Below are 16912 nucleotides of genomic sequence, written 5' to 3' on the forward strand. Positions count from 1 at the left end.
AGCACAGCATATCACCAAATGTCTCAGTCACTTGCCAGCACCTTCATTAGGCTCAATATTCAATGATCATGTTTTACCACCTCATCCCATGTTTTCTTGGGTCTACCTCTTCCACATGTTCCATCCATAGTTAGTGATAAGCACTTCTTTTATACACAAAACAAAACCTTGGGTAATGTCTGAGAGCTGTTTGAGTTGAACAAGACATTGGAAACACAAGACTCATCCATTTGCATTAATTTCACTTAACAATTGCATTGACTTTTCATCATTGAAACAATAAATACAATGAATTATTGATTGGATTGACTTTCTTTACTAAACTACAATTGATCTCAAATATAATGCAAACCCTATTTTGCAGAGCTAAGAATCACCTGTATACAGTATATCATCTTTTTTTTTATTTATATTTTTTTTTTACTTTTAATAGTGCTAGCCCCAAATTACATCAACCCCAGTGTTCAATTGGTATTTATTTTATCAACTCTGAAAGGGTGAAAGGCAAAATCGACCTCTTTACCTTTCATCCTTTCGGGGTTGATAAAATAAGTACCAGTTGAACACTGGGGTCGTTGTAATTGATTCATCCCCATCACCCCCAGACTGCTCTTGTAGCGGTGCACTACAACCCATCAAAGGTGCATGTAGAGTACATCGAATTATGAACAAAAGTCAGGAAAGTGAGCAGTGTATGAGTCATGCTATAGAGGAGGGGGGGGGGGGGATGTCAGGTGTAGTGTTGGCGAATTTCAGGAAGCTTGGAGGTTTTAAAGGATGCAATGTCTTGGCAACTAACAACTGATGCAGGAAGTTTGTTCCATGCTTGAGTGTGAAAAAATGTTTCCGAAAGTCATGAGAGCTGACTTTGTAGGCCTGTCCATGTGTGTTAGACACATGGAGCTCAAAAAGGTGCTCAAGATGGTTGTTGGCACGATGCACCTGTTACTGAAGTAGTTTCACTGCAATTATTGTAGAGGCTGACACATCCTACATGTAGTACACGTTCATTTTTTGAAAAATATTCCTTTTCATTTTCTCATTGTCCATATTTGAGAAACAAATGTGTAAGTCAAGCAGAGACAGTAATTGCATTTAATTAATCGCATGAAGTGAGGGAATTTAAAAAAAATAAAAATATGTGAAGAAACTTGACTGTTTGTTGTCCAACCACCATCAAGGCTCAGTCCAAATTATTACTAACAGAGAATGATTATATTTCTTTTCATTTCACTTCAGTCCAGTGATCTATCTATTTGTATATCTCTCTATTTCCATATCTTTTTGATACATTAGTAGGCTCACCTACCTACCGACTTGCCTGCCTGCCTGCCTAAGTAACTATCATATCTTCTTTCCCTTCTGCTACTGTGTAATATCCCTTTCGTAAAACTGGTCACCATTTGAACCTAACAACCAAAGAAGAAAACAGAAATTAATAACACCGTTGCCCCAGCATGACCACAGGTTTTGGTCTGGAACTCATAAAAAAAAAAGTAAGTTCCACAGCTATTAATTTCACTTTTAATTTAATTATCCATCAATGTCTCTTTAAAAGCATAAATTTATAAATCTCCATCACATTGCTTCATCATGTTAAACATTTCAATCGTGCCTGAATTGACATCAGACAAATGCAAAACAATATCTACCTCCCCTTCACTCTCTAATACTATAACCTCATCTCTCTCTCTCCCTCTCGTATTTTTTCTTTGATTCAACTATTCCCTTTTCACTCATTTCTTTGTCATTCTCTCTATTTATTTCTTCAAGTTAAAAACTTTTCTTGATGTAAGTGTAACACATTGAAAAGACCGAAAGAAACAAGAAGGATAATATTATAATAGGACAATGCTTCATGAAAACTATACTACTCTAATATACATGTGTGTGTGTGTGAATACCATTGCCTGTATGACATTTCTTTGTCTTGAAGCACTAAATGACCTTTTATCAGATATCCCTGATATCTTTCATATTGTAATCCTAACTCCTCAATATTAATACTGAGATAACACCTTTAATAAGACCAAAGGTGAGGCGTTGCTAGTGAACATTAAAACAATGTGAAGTGGGTGTTAGGTTTTGGTTGCTTGCTGGCATTTCAGAGCAATATTTCTCCTCTCCCTACAAAGTTTTTGGCTTTATATCAATGTTAGTAATGCATATTCACAGGGTAACCCAATCATATGATCCCAATAGTACATCATGTGGAAAGCGTTTGGATCATTTGATTAAATCTCAGAATATTAAAGCCAAAAGTTAATCCCTTTAGGGATTTATGAAATCAGTTTAACAAACCTGGTGTTTCTTAAACTGATGACTCATAAACTCTTCTTCCATATTCTATGTAAAACCCATTATAGTCTCTTTAACGACTACAGTCTATAAGCTTATGATGTAACTATCATAGTCTATCAGTCCTGCTACCCAGTTCAGCCAGTAACAGTGGACAATCCCATCCACCATTACTGGGTGAACTGGGTAGTATTTTGTTCTGAAACAACAAAATCAGAATGTTATGGGTCCTTAGTTTGTCCATTTTCAATGTTGACTCAGCTCAATTTGAACTCAGAAATACAAGGGGCAAAACTAATGGTTACACTACAGTAGAACACTGAAGCTTTTCTGTTTTGTACTTTTATCTGGAGAACATTCGTTGAACTATAAACGATATTTCAAAAGTTTCCTGTCAAATGGATCCGCATCTTCAGGAATGCAATTGAAGTTGGACAAATATTCACTGTTGTCCCCCTTGCTTGCTCAGCCAGACAGTAATATCAGTTAATCCCTAATATTTATTTCTAATCATCATATATGATTAGAGTTAGGGTTTTTATAAAATGTAACAAAGTTCAAGAGTAACAGAGAAGAGAATGGTTTTTCTAAAATTGAAGAAAATTAAATTATTCAGCTAGAAGTTGAAACTAAATCAGCTTCTATGTAACTTGGCACAGAACAAGGCACCCTCAGGCTCTACCTGAAAGGGAAGGGGCCTACTCCCAACTACCCTTAGAATTTCTCACAGGGCCCTTTTTAGAATCCTGGACCTTGGGATATGTACTGGCTGAATTGGTCTCCCTCTCACTCTCATTTACTTTGAAATGCATTCAATGGATTACCAAAACAAATATTGCTCTGTCACTAACATAATGTGGTTAATTGAATCCACAATATATATTGTAGAGAAAAAGAAAATTGGGAAGCTGTGACATTCATTCCCTTTTCTAAGGCATTAACAACCAATGTAGACTGCTTTAATTAAGATTTGAAGTAATTATCTCTTAAACATCTTTCAAGGAGCAGATTTATTGCTAGATGAGGTTAGCTTCAGGAGTTTTAAATAGCTGTCCATGTTTTCATGTTTAGGTAATTAATTACTAAATACAAGTATTAATTTCTAATGACGGGCATTAACCACAAATGTGTTTGCAGAGTATTTGGCTGATCTTTATATTCCCCACTGTTGTCGGGATGGAAAATAACATTAATCTCAGCAGGATTTGAAATCAGAACACAGAGAGTTGTTGTTGATTGTTTAAATCATGAAAATATCCTGAGAGTAGTTCTGATCACAGCCAGGTCAATTTTTCATCCTTTCAGTAAATAAGGAAGCAGTCTTGTACCAGAAGCATTTGATGGATTTGTAATCAGTCACACCAATAAGGTTCCGATTGCTCAGCCGAATGAATTCATCTTTGTGTGAACTGAATGGCTAAAAAGGGCTTAGAATTTTACACAAACATGTCTACCCTTGACGTAGCTGTCAGGTTGAATCAGCGAAACACAGAAAGTGACAAGCCTTGACATTTGAATTACAACACAATTCAGAGAGAGGTGGAGAGAGATAGGAGAGAGAAATGAGGGAGAAGGGAGAGAGAGAGAGAGATGGAGGGAGAAGGGAGAGAGAGAGAGATGGAGGGAGAGAGAAAGGATCGTTAACAGTAGTTGTTGACTGGATTGGTATTTTATTAAAGAACGACAGACAAAACTGAACTTGCTGTGATTTGAATCCAACTTCAATCAAATATTTCAACCAATAGTCCAAAGATTCTGCCATTTTTTCTCCTTAGCATAAAGTTTATTGGAGACAAATTATACCAGACTAATTTAATAGATGAAATAACCCTAATTAGAAATACTGCATCTGAAGAAGTCAGGTATTTTAACCAGAATCATTTATAGTTACTTCCCTTAGACCAATAACTCTAAATTTATCTGGTGATAGGAAAATCAATAACCGAGATAGAGATCCTATACTTGATACAATTAGTATTACAAAACCAATTATAAATAATTTTGCGATGTGGAAAAGACAAAATTAATTAATTCTTAATATTGTAATTATTCCATGGGTGACAATACTCAAGATATTTTGTCTAATTAGATACAAAACTTCTATTGTCTTGGCTGAAGTCGCGATAACACAATCGTTCAGAGTAGAAGGCGAACCCTTTCTTTATCTAAACGCTTATTTTAAAAATTTGCTTGGTATAATATTACATTAAATATGTTGATACTCACTTGACAATTGTTTTTCATGTGGATGCCGTCTCTAAATACTTTGTGTAATTTATTTTCTAAAATGTGTTAATTTCTTACACGAAATATCTTACATTGACTTAAGTTATTCTATCATCATTACTTTGAGAGAGACGGTGCAGCCTGAAGAGGGTTTCAACATGTCCATAATTACTGAATTGCATTCGTAATTGAAATATTATTTGTCATTAAGTAATATTGTCTTATAATTGCCATATAATTATTTCTAATGCTCTCATCATTAAATATGGTAACACCATTAAATGAGTAAGGCTTGAAGATGTTCTTAAAGAAAATTGGATAAGAATCCATTCTTTAATTAGATCCAATTTATGTTAATTGTCTGAATTGTCTGCAATTATCTTTGCAGTTACTGCTGCTGCTGCTGCTGTTATTTATCCTGAGGTCAGCCTGACAGAGCATTCGAAAAATCCATTCTCAGTACAGCCTTTTTAAAGACACTATAGGGTGTTATGTGAAGATTTGACTTATTTCTAAGAGGTCGAGTAACTGTGTAGAACTTCCCTCGTTGGCATATTTGCATATTGGGAAGAAAAAGATATCGCCAAGATTAATTACTTAGAGGGGTCATCTGCTTGAAAAGAAGATAGTTAAGTTAGTTTAACATAGTGATTTCCAGTGGAATCTTTATGCAGTTTTTCAAAAATCACAGAAATGAAACACCACACCTTTAATTTGGTTGAGTCATTAAATAAAAGGAAAATTAGTTTGGAGAAAGAATTAATTCACCCCCCCCCTCCACACACGTACACGTGTTTGCATTCAATTGCAACATCAAGTTTCACCTTCAACTTCTGCATCTTTTATTGGACTGGTTGGATCAAGCGTTTCAAGGACAAGAAACTTTATTCAACTTAAAAAATATTCAACCATTAGGAAATACGAGATTGTTGGCTTCTACAAAGTTGCTACATGCACGCATAGATAAAATACCTGCATCCAACCATACATACATACATGCACTTATACATGCATTCATATATTGATATATATATATATATATATATATATATATATATATATATATATATATATATATATACATACATGCATACATGTATACCTGCATATATGCATTCATACACGCATACATACAGACATACATGCATGCATATTCGCATTGATACATACATACATACGTACAGCCATGCATACATCCACGTGTACAAGCATCCATGCATAAATACCTGAATGCAGACAGACAGGCAGGCAGGCAGGCAGAGGTTGGTGACTTCCAGGCTGCGAATACGAGTTGCTAGCTTTCAGGTTTTCTTCTTAACGATGTCTCCGAAAAAAAGTCTCGTTGTTCGCATTTGCATTTTTTTTTTTCTTCAAAGTCACAGAAAAGATTGATGGCATTATTGGTTTAATCGCCGACGGTCGTCCGGCCATGCAACAAGTTGTATGTCACCAGTACCAAAGAAGCGCGACCACGTCTACAGTAGGAGAGGGACCTCTGAAGAGTTTGAAGAGAGTTTTGTGGGACGCCTAACGATAGAGGCGACGAGATGAAAATCCAGAAAATGGCTGACGATCGACTCACAAAGATCCATAGAATATTACTACCAGACAAGTTCAATCTGTGGCATTTGCAATTTGTTCTGTACTCCAGATTGCAGTCTTCTCTGTTGCTGTATGGAGTTACGCGTTGGAAGATAGAGGCCAATGGTCTGAGCCAATGTCGAAATGTCGGAACGATGAGGTGCATAAGTCTCCAATCACCTTTGCGACGTCATAGCAACGTACTTAGAGTCCTGGCAGATGCAATGGTGGCGAGGGTAAAGTGAGATCAACAACGGTGAAAGACCACAAGTAGTCGAGCAATGAAAGGATAAAGTTTTGTAGGGAAGGTGAACGCTATAAAAAAAGGTCCAAAATGGCAGTGGTGGGGGATGTGTCTTGGGAGGTCTCTGTTGATCTTGACGGTAAATACCACTGACCAGTTTTCGCCACCAAAAGCCTGACCTTGTTTTGTGGTGCAAGAAAAGGAAAGGGATAAAAATGATAAAGTTGACAGTTCACTGCGAAGCGAATATTGACGCTTTCTTCAGGAAATATAGAAAATACAGCGAGTTGGTTGGTATCTGTGACAACAACGGATGGTGAGTAACGTGCCTTCCTGAAGAGATCAGTGTTTGAGGATATGTTGGAACCCGGGTTCATTCGATGCTCTGGAGGTTTGGACTAGTTACAAAGGAAAAAAAAGATGTTGCCAGAAAACTGTCGGAAGCCGTTACATCTGGTTCAAAAGAAAGGAAAGTAGAAACATTTGCCCCAAAGTTGCAACATCTGACTCTAAAAAGTTCATGAGGCACGAGAGTATTGTCACCTTCATTGGTAGGTAACCCCCGGCAGCTCTGGTGCCGCGGTGGAAAGGGATTCAGAATTCAGAAACGTGAATCAGAATTTAAAATTCCACGAGATAAACAGAAGCAACAATTTCTCTACAGATACTACAGGTATGTTTTGAAATTAAAGAAATTTGCCTTAAAGTTTAATTGTTCGTTAAAAGGGGGTCATTTGGAAAATGGTGAATGCTTAGGTGTAATGTTGTGTACGTGCATTCGTTATCAGAAGTGAATGTTTAATGTATTTGTCACGGTATTGTCCATGTGTGTGTGTGTGTGTTTTCTGAGCGCATTCTTTATTTCCAGTTCGCTATTGTTCATCAATGAAGAAACATTTCTGTTTCGTGTTGAGAAAATAAGAAACAAAATTCTTGTTTGGGGATTCCAGGATTTAGAATTGCACAGGGAGCTATTTTAGCAAAACGGTTTATGTTTAAGAGCACATTAATCGAAAACAATGTACTATTTTAGATAAAGAAAAAAGCAAACGAATGTTAATGATCAATAATGTCATTGTTAAGGAGTCATCTATTGTCCAGAGGTAAAATATGTTGGAAGTTCTTTAAGAGAAATGAAATAGAAGAGATCTTGGCTTTAAGAGGTACACAGAGCTTAGATGTTGAAAAGGTCGTAAAGATACGGTCATAATCTTTTTTTAGGTATTACTAGAACTGTTCTATATTTAAGAGATGAGGAATTATGTACATTATTTGCATTTGACGGATATTTGTCCTCATCTTGTTTGTTGTTAACACAACGTTTCGGCTGCTATACCGTCCAGCCTTCATAAAAAAATGGAGACCACCTCCCTCTGTGGGATGAAGTTAAAATAATAGAGAGAGAACACCACTGGAAAATACGAAAACTAAAAGAAGCAGCACACATGCTAGGACACAACAATCTCCTAAGCAGACCAAGTGCAGACATGTGCAAGGAAGGATGGGAAAATATTAGATTTGTAAGCCCTAAAATTCACTCCATAATTGCCTACTAACCCCAAGATTCCGAGTTCGATTCCAGGCAGTGACCTTGTAAAAATTAACACTTCCTTCTCTAAAAATTCCTGTCAAATGTCAGTTCAAATGACACACATATCTGACATCACTTCTTCAGATGTACCCTGTTTCTATTTCTAGCAACTTATAGCAGGTTGCAAGAATTACGTGTATGAATCGATTCACTCATTTGCCTTTACTTCAAACGTATCTGTTCACCATGATACACATTTAACCACTACAACCTGAATAATAGTAACATTAGGTTTGAAGAGGGGATATCAGCCGGAATGTTGTGTTAACAACAAACAAGATGAGGACAAATATCCATCAAATGTAAATAATTACTAGAACAGTTAAATATTTTACTATGGTTATAGTATTTTGATTCATAGCGTTAGGACGGTCTTAGCAGCTCCCGGGTCAAGAAAGCAGTGGGTTCCTTCATATACAATCGCAACTTTGATACATTAACATTAGACTCCTGGACTTGTATCGCTTTCCCATCTCAATGTGCGCATATCTTAAGATAACACTGTAAAGGATAGGAGAACTTTTTGCATGAAGCTAGTTTGAATTCATTATCGCCATAACATTCATACTATACTGACCAAGGAGACAAGATATGTACAACAACTTGTTAATCCCAGGTAATCTCAAACTGGGTTATTTCATTGACGATGCCATTTTCGTATTTGCCGATCGTCTGAAACTATTGAAAGTTTGTAGCTTGTCAAAAATAAATCGATATTTTTGTATAACGATACAATAACTGAAACGATCGAACAGTTATATCGATAAGTTTCAATTCCTTTTGTCTTCATTTACTGACCTTGATTCGCGATTGTCACCGATTCTGTTGTTTTAATCCAAATCTTTTAAAAACTAGGAAATCTATGCAGATTGTTTTATTCGGTGATTTTAGTCTCCTGCTTTTAGTGTCGAAACTAATTTTTTTTTTGGCGTTTTGCTACGTGAAAGATAATACAAATATTCCCTTTTGAACCATTCTTTGAGAAGTTGTTGCCATCGGAATATTATTTTTCTTCTCTTTTTTCCTTGTCTAAACAAACCAACGAAATGATTTTTTTCCTCGTTGATAAATTGAATTCAATTGTTTGGATCATTTCTTTCAACGTTTCATGAAACTTTGTCAATGTCTTCGCCCTTTCTTCCCCACTCAACGTTTTATTCATGGGGCGAAACACAATAGAATATGATGTCTGCCCATTTCGATAACAATATACAAAATACAATGATTAGAATAATGTGGAAGAAAAAAAAAGAGAAGAAAAATTTTAATTATTTTTGTTGTCTTTTCATGAGATCATCATATGACTTATTAAATTCAGAGAATGGTGTCCAGAAGTAGACAACCACTTGAAATGTAAGTAATTTACTAAACAATGTCTATTCAAATCACAAGATACTAAACTGGAGTCGTGAAATTAGTTTGTCAGAACAGACGACGACCTTTGCATTTGATGAAGTTTTCAAGGAGTTTTTTTTCTCTTTGTTTTCTTTCGTAGAGACTTTACTTATGAACCGACAAGTTCATTAGAGGTTATGAAACTTGAAGTTTCTATTCATTATTATTATTATTATTAATGTTGCTGTTGTTGTTGTTGTTGTTCTTCTTCTTCTTATTATTATTTAAGGCAGTGAGCTGGCAGAATCGTCAGCACGCCGGATAAAATGCTTAGCGGCATTTCGTCCGTCTTTACAGTCTCAGTTCAAATTCCACCGAGGTCGACTTTACCTTTCATCCATCTTTTCGGGGTTGATAAAACAAGTACCAGTTGCACACTGGAGTCGGTGTAATCGACTTACCCCCTCCCCCGAAACTTCAGGCTTTGTGCCTCTAGTAGAAATTATTGTTATTGTTATTATTATTATTATTATTATTATTGTTATTATTATTATTATTAAGGCGTTGAGCTGGCAGAACCATTAGCACGCCGGGCTTAAGGCTTAGCGGTATTTCGTCTGCCGCTACGTTCTGAGTTCAAATTCCGCCGAGTTCGACTTTGTCTTTCCTCCTTACGGGATCGATAGGCTAAGTACCTGTCAAATACTGAGGTCGCTGTGATCGATTGTCCCCCTTCCCACAAAAAGTCTACGTCTTGTGCATATAATAGAAAGGATTATTATTATAGATGTTAAGGTGGCGACGAGCTGGCAGAAGCGTTAGCACGCCGGGCGAAATGCTTAACGGTATTTCGGCCGTCGCTACGTTCTGAGTTCAAATTCCGCCGAGGTCGACTTTGCCTTTCATCCTCTCGGGGTCAATAAATTAAGTACCAGTGAAACACTGGGATCGTTGTAATCGATTATTTCCCTCCCCCAAAATTTCAGGCATTTTATTATTATTATTATATGAATACTCACAGCTTATATTGCTGGGTATGATGGAAAGTGTCAGCTGTCCACAGCCAAACAGACTAAGGTAACACTGCGAAGTATTCTTGCACTTCCAAGCAATGCTGATTTTTGTAGGTGTTCTACCTTCACACTTTCACCGATCTTTTTCAGCCACGTTGCTAGTTGAGTGCTGATACTTCTAAGAGCACCAATTCCTATTGATATTATGTCTATTCTCTTCATTGACCACAGCCTTCGCATTTCCTACTTCAAGTCGTCATAGTTGTTTAATCGCTCCAATTCTGTTAACCATCCATTCTTTCGTATTGTTCTTGCTTCGTCACAAAATCTTTGTTCAGTAATTTCAAACAGTTCCATTGCCTTCCATTCACTCTGCATTCGTTTTCTGTACCATCTGATAGGCACGCCATTCGCATCCATTGGGGTGCTCCGGTAGTAACACTCCGTAACCATCATGTTCACTTGTTTACTCCACTTATGTTTTGTAGCACGGCTAGCAGTTGCTGGATTCCAACCGGGCCCACCCTGCTGCACAGTGGGGCACCTACCGGGTGCGCACCTTCACCATTGGTTCCAGTCCCGTTCACCCCGTTACCTTAATCTATTTTGCTTGGCATTTTCACTCAGAAATTAGGTGTGTTTTTAAGTTGCAACCAACCGGTATTTTTATCGAGTCACCATCTCTATCAAGGGAGTCCGCCAATGCGGCAGGGCCCTTGCTCCCTTGGGTTTTGAGCTCGGAGTACTCCTTCTCCTAGGCTAACGAATACAGCACTGGTTATATGAAGGCGCCAGGTACGCGCCTTTTCCCACTCTTCTCCTGTTGGTTTGGCAAAGGAGTCGGGCTTGACTGTCAGAGGACAGGACTTGCGCAAGCCATTGGGGCATTTTATAAGTGATGGGGCACTCAACTCCCCTCATCACCCCGGCATTGACAGACAATTAAAAATAAATAAATAAATAATAAAAATAAATAAGTAAAAAATGAATATATAAAAATAATATGTTTACGTCCCCGTAACTTTTCAGCACACCCTCGTATTATCCTGTCTAATTTGTATATTTTAGTTTATTTTTAAAGAAATTATAAAAAAATAATCAAAAGCAATTTACAAACAATCTGATTTTACAAAAACAGTTTTGAAACATCAGGTTTTGTATAACTTTTATTTCATTTCAAAGAAAATTCTTTCACTTTTGGTTTCTCGGCAAAGTTTCTGGCAAATTACAATCTTTAGTGACTTCCTTACTTTTGCTTACTAGATCATAAAACGAAAGATTGCCATAATAAAAGAAAGTATTTGCGTTTCCTCTTCCTTTTTTTATAGCTGGGATATTATGATATATTATAATATATTTATTATATTATATCATATTATATTATATTTGAATAGTGTCTAAATCTTGAGCGTTATAAAAAGAAAATAACAATTCCTGTTGTTTTAAATGAATACAAAATAAGAATGCATTAAATGTTTTGTTTTTTCTTGCTGGCGGATCTGTATTATCATTAATTTTCTTTAATTACTTACAGACTAATTAAATATTCCTTTTTCAACTCCTATTTTTTTGTCCATCTTTTTAATTCATGGAAAGATTGGGCTATTATTTTCGTTTTGTACGAGTGCGGTATTCATTGTATTCAACTTTGTCTGTCTGCCTGCTTGTTATTCTTTATTTATTTCTATAAGTTTAAAAAGAAACAAAAAGCCAACGAGATTCCTGTGTAAATCATCCGACCAAATGTAAAGTGAGTCGAGAGAAGCCCGAGGCATCTTGTTTGGGCGTCATTAACTGGCTGAGGTGCACATTTGAAGGCATTTCATATCCCGTTACTGCCTTTAGCAGACGATCTGACCAAGCAAGCGCTTGTTACGAATAAAAACAATAGAATCACTTAGGATCCACAATTAATTGATCGGACGTGGATGGCACAAAACAAATATCATTCATTAACAACACTGCTGATAACTCCACGACGACCGCCACCACCAACACCAAAAACCATCAAAAACAACAATCAGCCATACAACAACATCGTTAAGAGCACCAATAATACTGACAGCACCAACATCAACAACACCAATGACGACCGCCACCACCATCAATTTACACCACTAAGAAGACAAGCACCAACCCCATCGATAACCATTTATGATCACCAACACTAACAACAAGCGAACCACAATACAGACACCAACCTGCTAGAAACAGTGGCCAAATTCTCTACCGTCACAAAGGAAAAGAAAAGGAAGGACACATTATCTAGTGTAGTCCAAGATATATATAAAAGGACGAATTGGTTATGGTTGAAATGCTTTTGGTCCAAGGTCTGCTCATTCAGGGATGACTGAAGTTAATCCACAGCACAACTAACATCATCATCATCATCACCACCATCACCGTCTCTATCAGCAACAATACCAGTAATATTATAGGCGAAACGGAGGAACCCGTGCTTAAAGCAAAATAAATCGAAAAAGGACTAAAGAAAGAAAAAATAATAAAATATCACTGCCAACCATTCTTCTTCTTCTTCTTATACCATGGCTAATTCAAAGCCAAAGAAATTTTTAATTGTAAATTTCCAGAGTTTGTCCGCCCTCGTCCTTTTGGGGTTTCTTATAAACAGCCTCAATTCACAAGGAATAATGACGGAACCACAACAAAGATCGAAGTTTTGGAGAACCGGTTCTTCAGAGAGCACGAACCTGAGAAGCAATCAACTGGATTGCCGTGGAAGACACGTAAGAGATTAACTGTTTATAATTAACTGTTTTGATAATGATTTCCAATTAGTAAGAAGAACGTTTCTCGTCTCACAAAATTGTGTCAACAATTGGTTTCGACTTTCGGAATTTCTTCCACCAACACGCCTCGTCTTCCCTCTTGTTTATTTGTTTCACACAAAACACACACAATGTATATGTGTGTATGTATGTGAGTATATCCGTATGCATGCATGTATGTGCATGTGTGTATACATGCATGCATCTATGTATGTGTATGTATGTGCGTATATATGTATGTGTGTATACGTGCATGCATCTGTGTATGTGTGTGGTTTGCGTGTGTGTGTGTGTTCTCTTTTGCTTTTAATTATTTAAATTCTTCCTTTGAAGAAGGAGCTGATTTCTGACAAACATACAAAATCCCACCATTGCGATGTAGATAACAAAACCATGTCACATTTTAAACTTGAGAAAAGTTTTGTATATTTTTACTCTTTCACGAAGTCGACCTGGGCGGAATTTGAACTCAGCGTGCTAACTTTTCTGCCACCACGCTGCTTTATCCATTTAGAAGTATCAACGCTATGGTAAGCTATGATGTAAGCATCAACAATAATGCTGACAGTGTTTCCCAGCTCTGCATGATTTAGAGATTTGCTGTTTTAATTTCAAATCCCTTCAAGTGTCGATAATGTAATACCAATAATGTTCTCGAGTCAACTGCTTTGATTGAGTCGCTCTCCTATTAATATCATTGTTGCCTTGTCAACATATCTATCTATCTATCTATCGATTTATTTGCCTACACACACACACACAGAGTGTCCCAAAAGTCACTGATAGGTTTCAGTTTTTAATAACTTCCTTAACTTTACAAATAAATGCATGAAAGTGAAATTTTGATACAATCTAAAGGACATAATGGAAATTAATATGCATAAACAGCAGCCATGTTCGGCTTCGCCCGCCTGCGCTCTGTCCAAAACTTGTACCATAACACCCTCAAGAATTTCAGACCTCACATCTCTGATTTCTCTATTGATGTTGTCCTTCAGTTGCACCAGGGTCTTCAGTTGGTTCAGGTATCCTCACAAGAAAAAATCCGGGCTAATCAAATCTGGTGAACATGAAGGCCAGTTGACATTGCCAAGCGGGTGCCGTAGCAACGGCATTATTTCTCTTGCGGGATGAGCAGTTGGTTCATCTTGCTGGAATTATGTGCGAGGTCTACTTTGAATGGCCTTCACGTTTCCCAATCTTGACTAGCTCGGATTTTTTTCTTGTGGCCAGTGGTGTGCAGTCGAGACTTGCTAGTCATGCACTGCATGTCCGTTCATTTTTATATAACTCAAAAATCAATTTAAGAACTTAATGTATTTATAACTAGATCGAAAAGTTGTCCAATTCATTGGAAACTGAGCTGAAATAGTTACTTTGTTTCAAAGGAAACCTATCCAGATTGATACTTCGCTGTTTCCATTTTGCTTCCACTGGGCTTTAAGAGAAACGCATATGAAATCTTTTGTCCCCGCCCACCTTCCTATCTTTCATTAATTATAATTTCAATGCCTGTAAGATCCTTTTTTATCTCGATAAAATAACTACGGAAGGCATTGTTTTCACAAAAACGCATGTTTCGGCTTTCCCTCCCTTTCTATCAGTTTTTCTTTGCCAAAAATCCTTTGTAATTGATGTTGCTAACGCGACCGGCTAAAAACGTTGAATGGGTTCCACTTCTTTGGTCCGTTAAAATTCTGACCAAAACACATCAGCAATCCCAGAATTCTTTGGTCGGCTCAAATGTTGCCGTGACTTTGGAATATCGATTTCGCTGTGTCGTAAGTTTTGATTTAAAATTATTATCATTAACCATCCTTTCTGTATTGAACAAAAAAAATCCTGAAATCAGAAATGTAATATAATTAATTAATCTTTCGTTGATTTACTAAAATTATTTTTCTGTTTTGTTGAAACTGTTTTATAATTCTCGATCGCAGTAAAATGAGGTATTCTGTGAAGCAAATTAAAGTGTTCATTGTTTTGTTTTTTTTTCTACAAACTGAAACTTGAAAGTTACAAACAATTTTTTTTTCAAAATCATAATCTCCGTATTTTTTTACGTATTTCCCCCAAAAAGATTTCTGAAAAAAGTGAAAAATAAAGAAAGGTGGGGAATTGAAATTTTGAAGAGCGATTTTCGCCAATTTTTTTCAGAATCGGAATCTCCATAGATGAAAACGTGGGTTTCTGTAAAAAAAAAAAAAGAATTTAAAGGGTGGAGGGGTTGGGTTACGTCTCCACCATGTACGGCAGGGTTTATATCAACAAACCGGAGACCCTGGTGCAACTGAAGGAGAACATCAATAGAGAAATCAGAGAAGTGGGGGTCTGAAACTCTTGAGGCTGTTGTATGGACAGAGCACGGGCGTGCGAAGTCGAAAATGGATGTCATTTCTCATATTAATTTCCATTATGTCCTTTATATTGTATCAAAATTTCAGGTATTTATTTGTAGAGTCAAAGAAGTTATTAAAAATATATATATATATATATATATATATATTTATGTATATGTATATATATATGTATGTATATATATATGTATATATATATGTATATTTATGTATATGTATATATATATGTATATTTATGTATATGTATATATATATATGTATATTTATGTATATGTATATATATATGTATATTTATGTATATGTATATATATATGTATATTTATGTATATGTATATATATATGTATATTTATGTATATGTATATATATATGTATATTTATGTATATGTATATATATATGTATATTTATGTATATGCATATATATATGTATATTTATGTATATGTATATATATATGTATATTTATGTATATGTATATATATATGTATATTTATGTATATGTATATATATATATGTATATTTATGTATATGTATATATATATGTATATTTATGTATATGTATATATATGTATATTTATGTATATGTATATATATTTATATATGTATATGTATATATATTTATATATGTATATGTATATATATGTATATATATATATATATGTATATTTATGTATGTGTATATGTATATATATGTATATATATATGTATATGTATATGTATATATACGTATATATATATATATATATATATATATATATATATATGTATATATATATATATATATATATATATATGTATATATATATATATATATATATATATGTATATATATATATATATGTATATATGTATATATATATGTATATACATACTTTCCGTATTCCCGAGCGTCATACTAATATATACTTTTGTTATTTACACCACCTGTCCTCGTCTGTTGTTATTTTTTGTATATTCTCCCATATATATATATATATATGTATATATATATATATATATATATATATATATAGTATATATATATATATATGTATATATGTATATATATATGTATATATGTATATATATATATATATATATATATGTATATATATATATATATATATGTATATATATATATATATGTATATATATATATATATATATTTATGTATATGTATATATATATATATATGTATATATATATATATATATATATATTTATGTATATGTATATATATATATGTATATATATATATATATTTATGTATATGTATATATATATGTATATAATATATATATATATATATTATGTATATGTATATATATATATATATATATATATATTTATATATATATATATATATATATATATATATATATATATATGTATATGTATATATATATATATATATATATATATATATATATATATTATATATATTTATGTATATGTATATGTATATATATATATATATTTATGTATATGTATATGTATATAT

General features: G+C 34.5%; 1 protein-coding gene across 2 annotated transcripts in view; it reads left to right on the forward strand.

Moving 5' to 3' along the window:
- Positions 1–11764: 11764 nt before the first annotated feature.
- The window catches only part of LOC106881042 (uncharacterized), a 9856-nt gene continuing 4708 nt past the window's right edge, over positions 11765–16912 (forward strand). Inside the window, exon 1 of one of the 2 annotated variants that reach the window (XM_014931245.3) lies at positions 11765–13035. In XM_014931245.3, the coding sequence (XP_014786731.2) occupies positions 12835–13035 (201 nt within the window). In that variant the 5' untranslated portion in view covers positions 11765–12834. Of the gene's footprint in view, positions 13036–13072; positions 14859–16912 lie in introns of those variants that run through there. The other variant, XM_014931246.3, reaches the window with a different exon arrangement.

The sequence above is a fragment of the Octopus bimaculoides genome, chromosome 18 (assembly GCF_046866305.1).
Source record: "Octopus bimaculoides isolate indiv1 chromosome 18, ASM4686630v1, whole genome shotgun sequence".
Taxonomy (NCBI): Eukaryota; Metazoa; Mollusca; class Cephalopoda; order Octopoda; family Octopodidae; genus Octopus; species Octopus bimaculoides.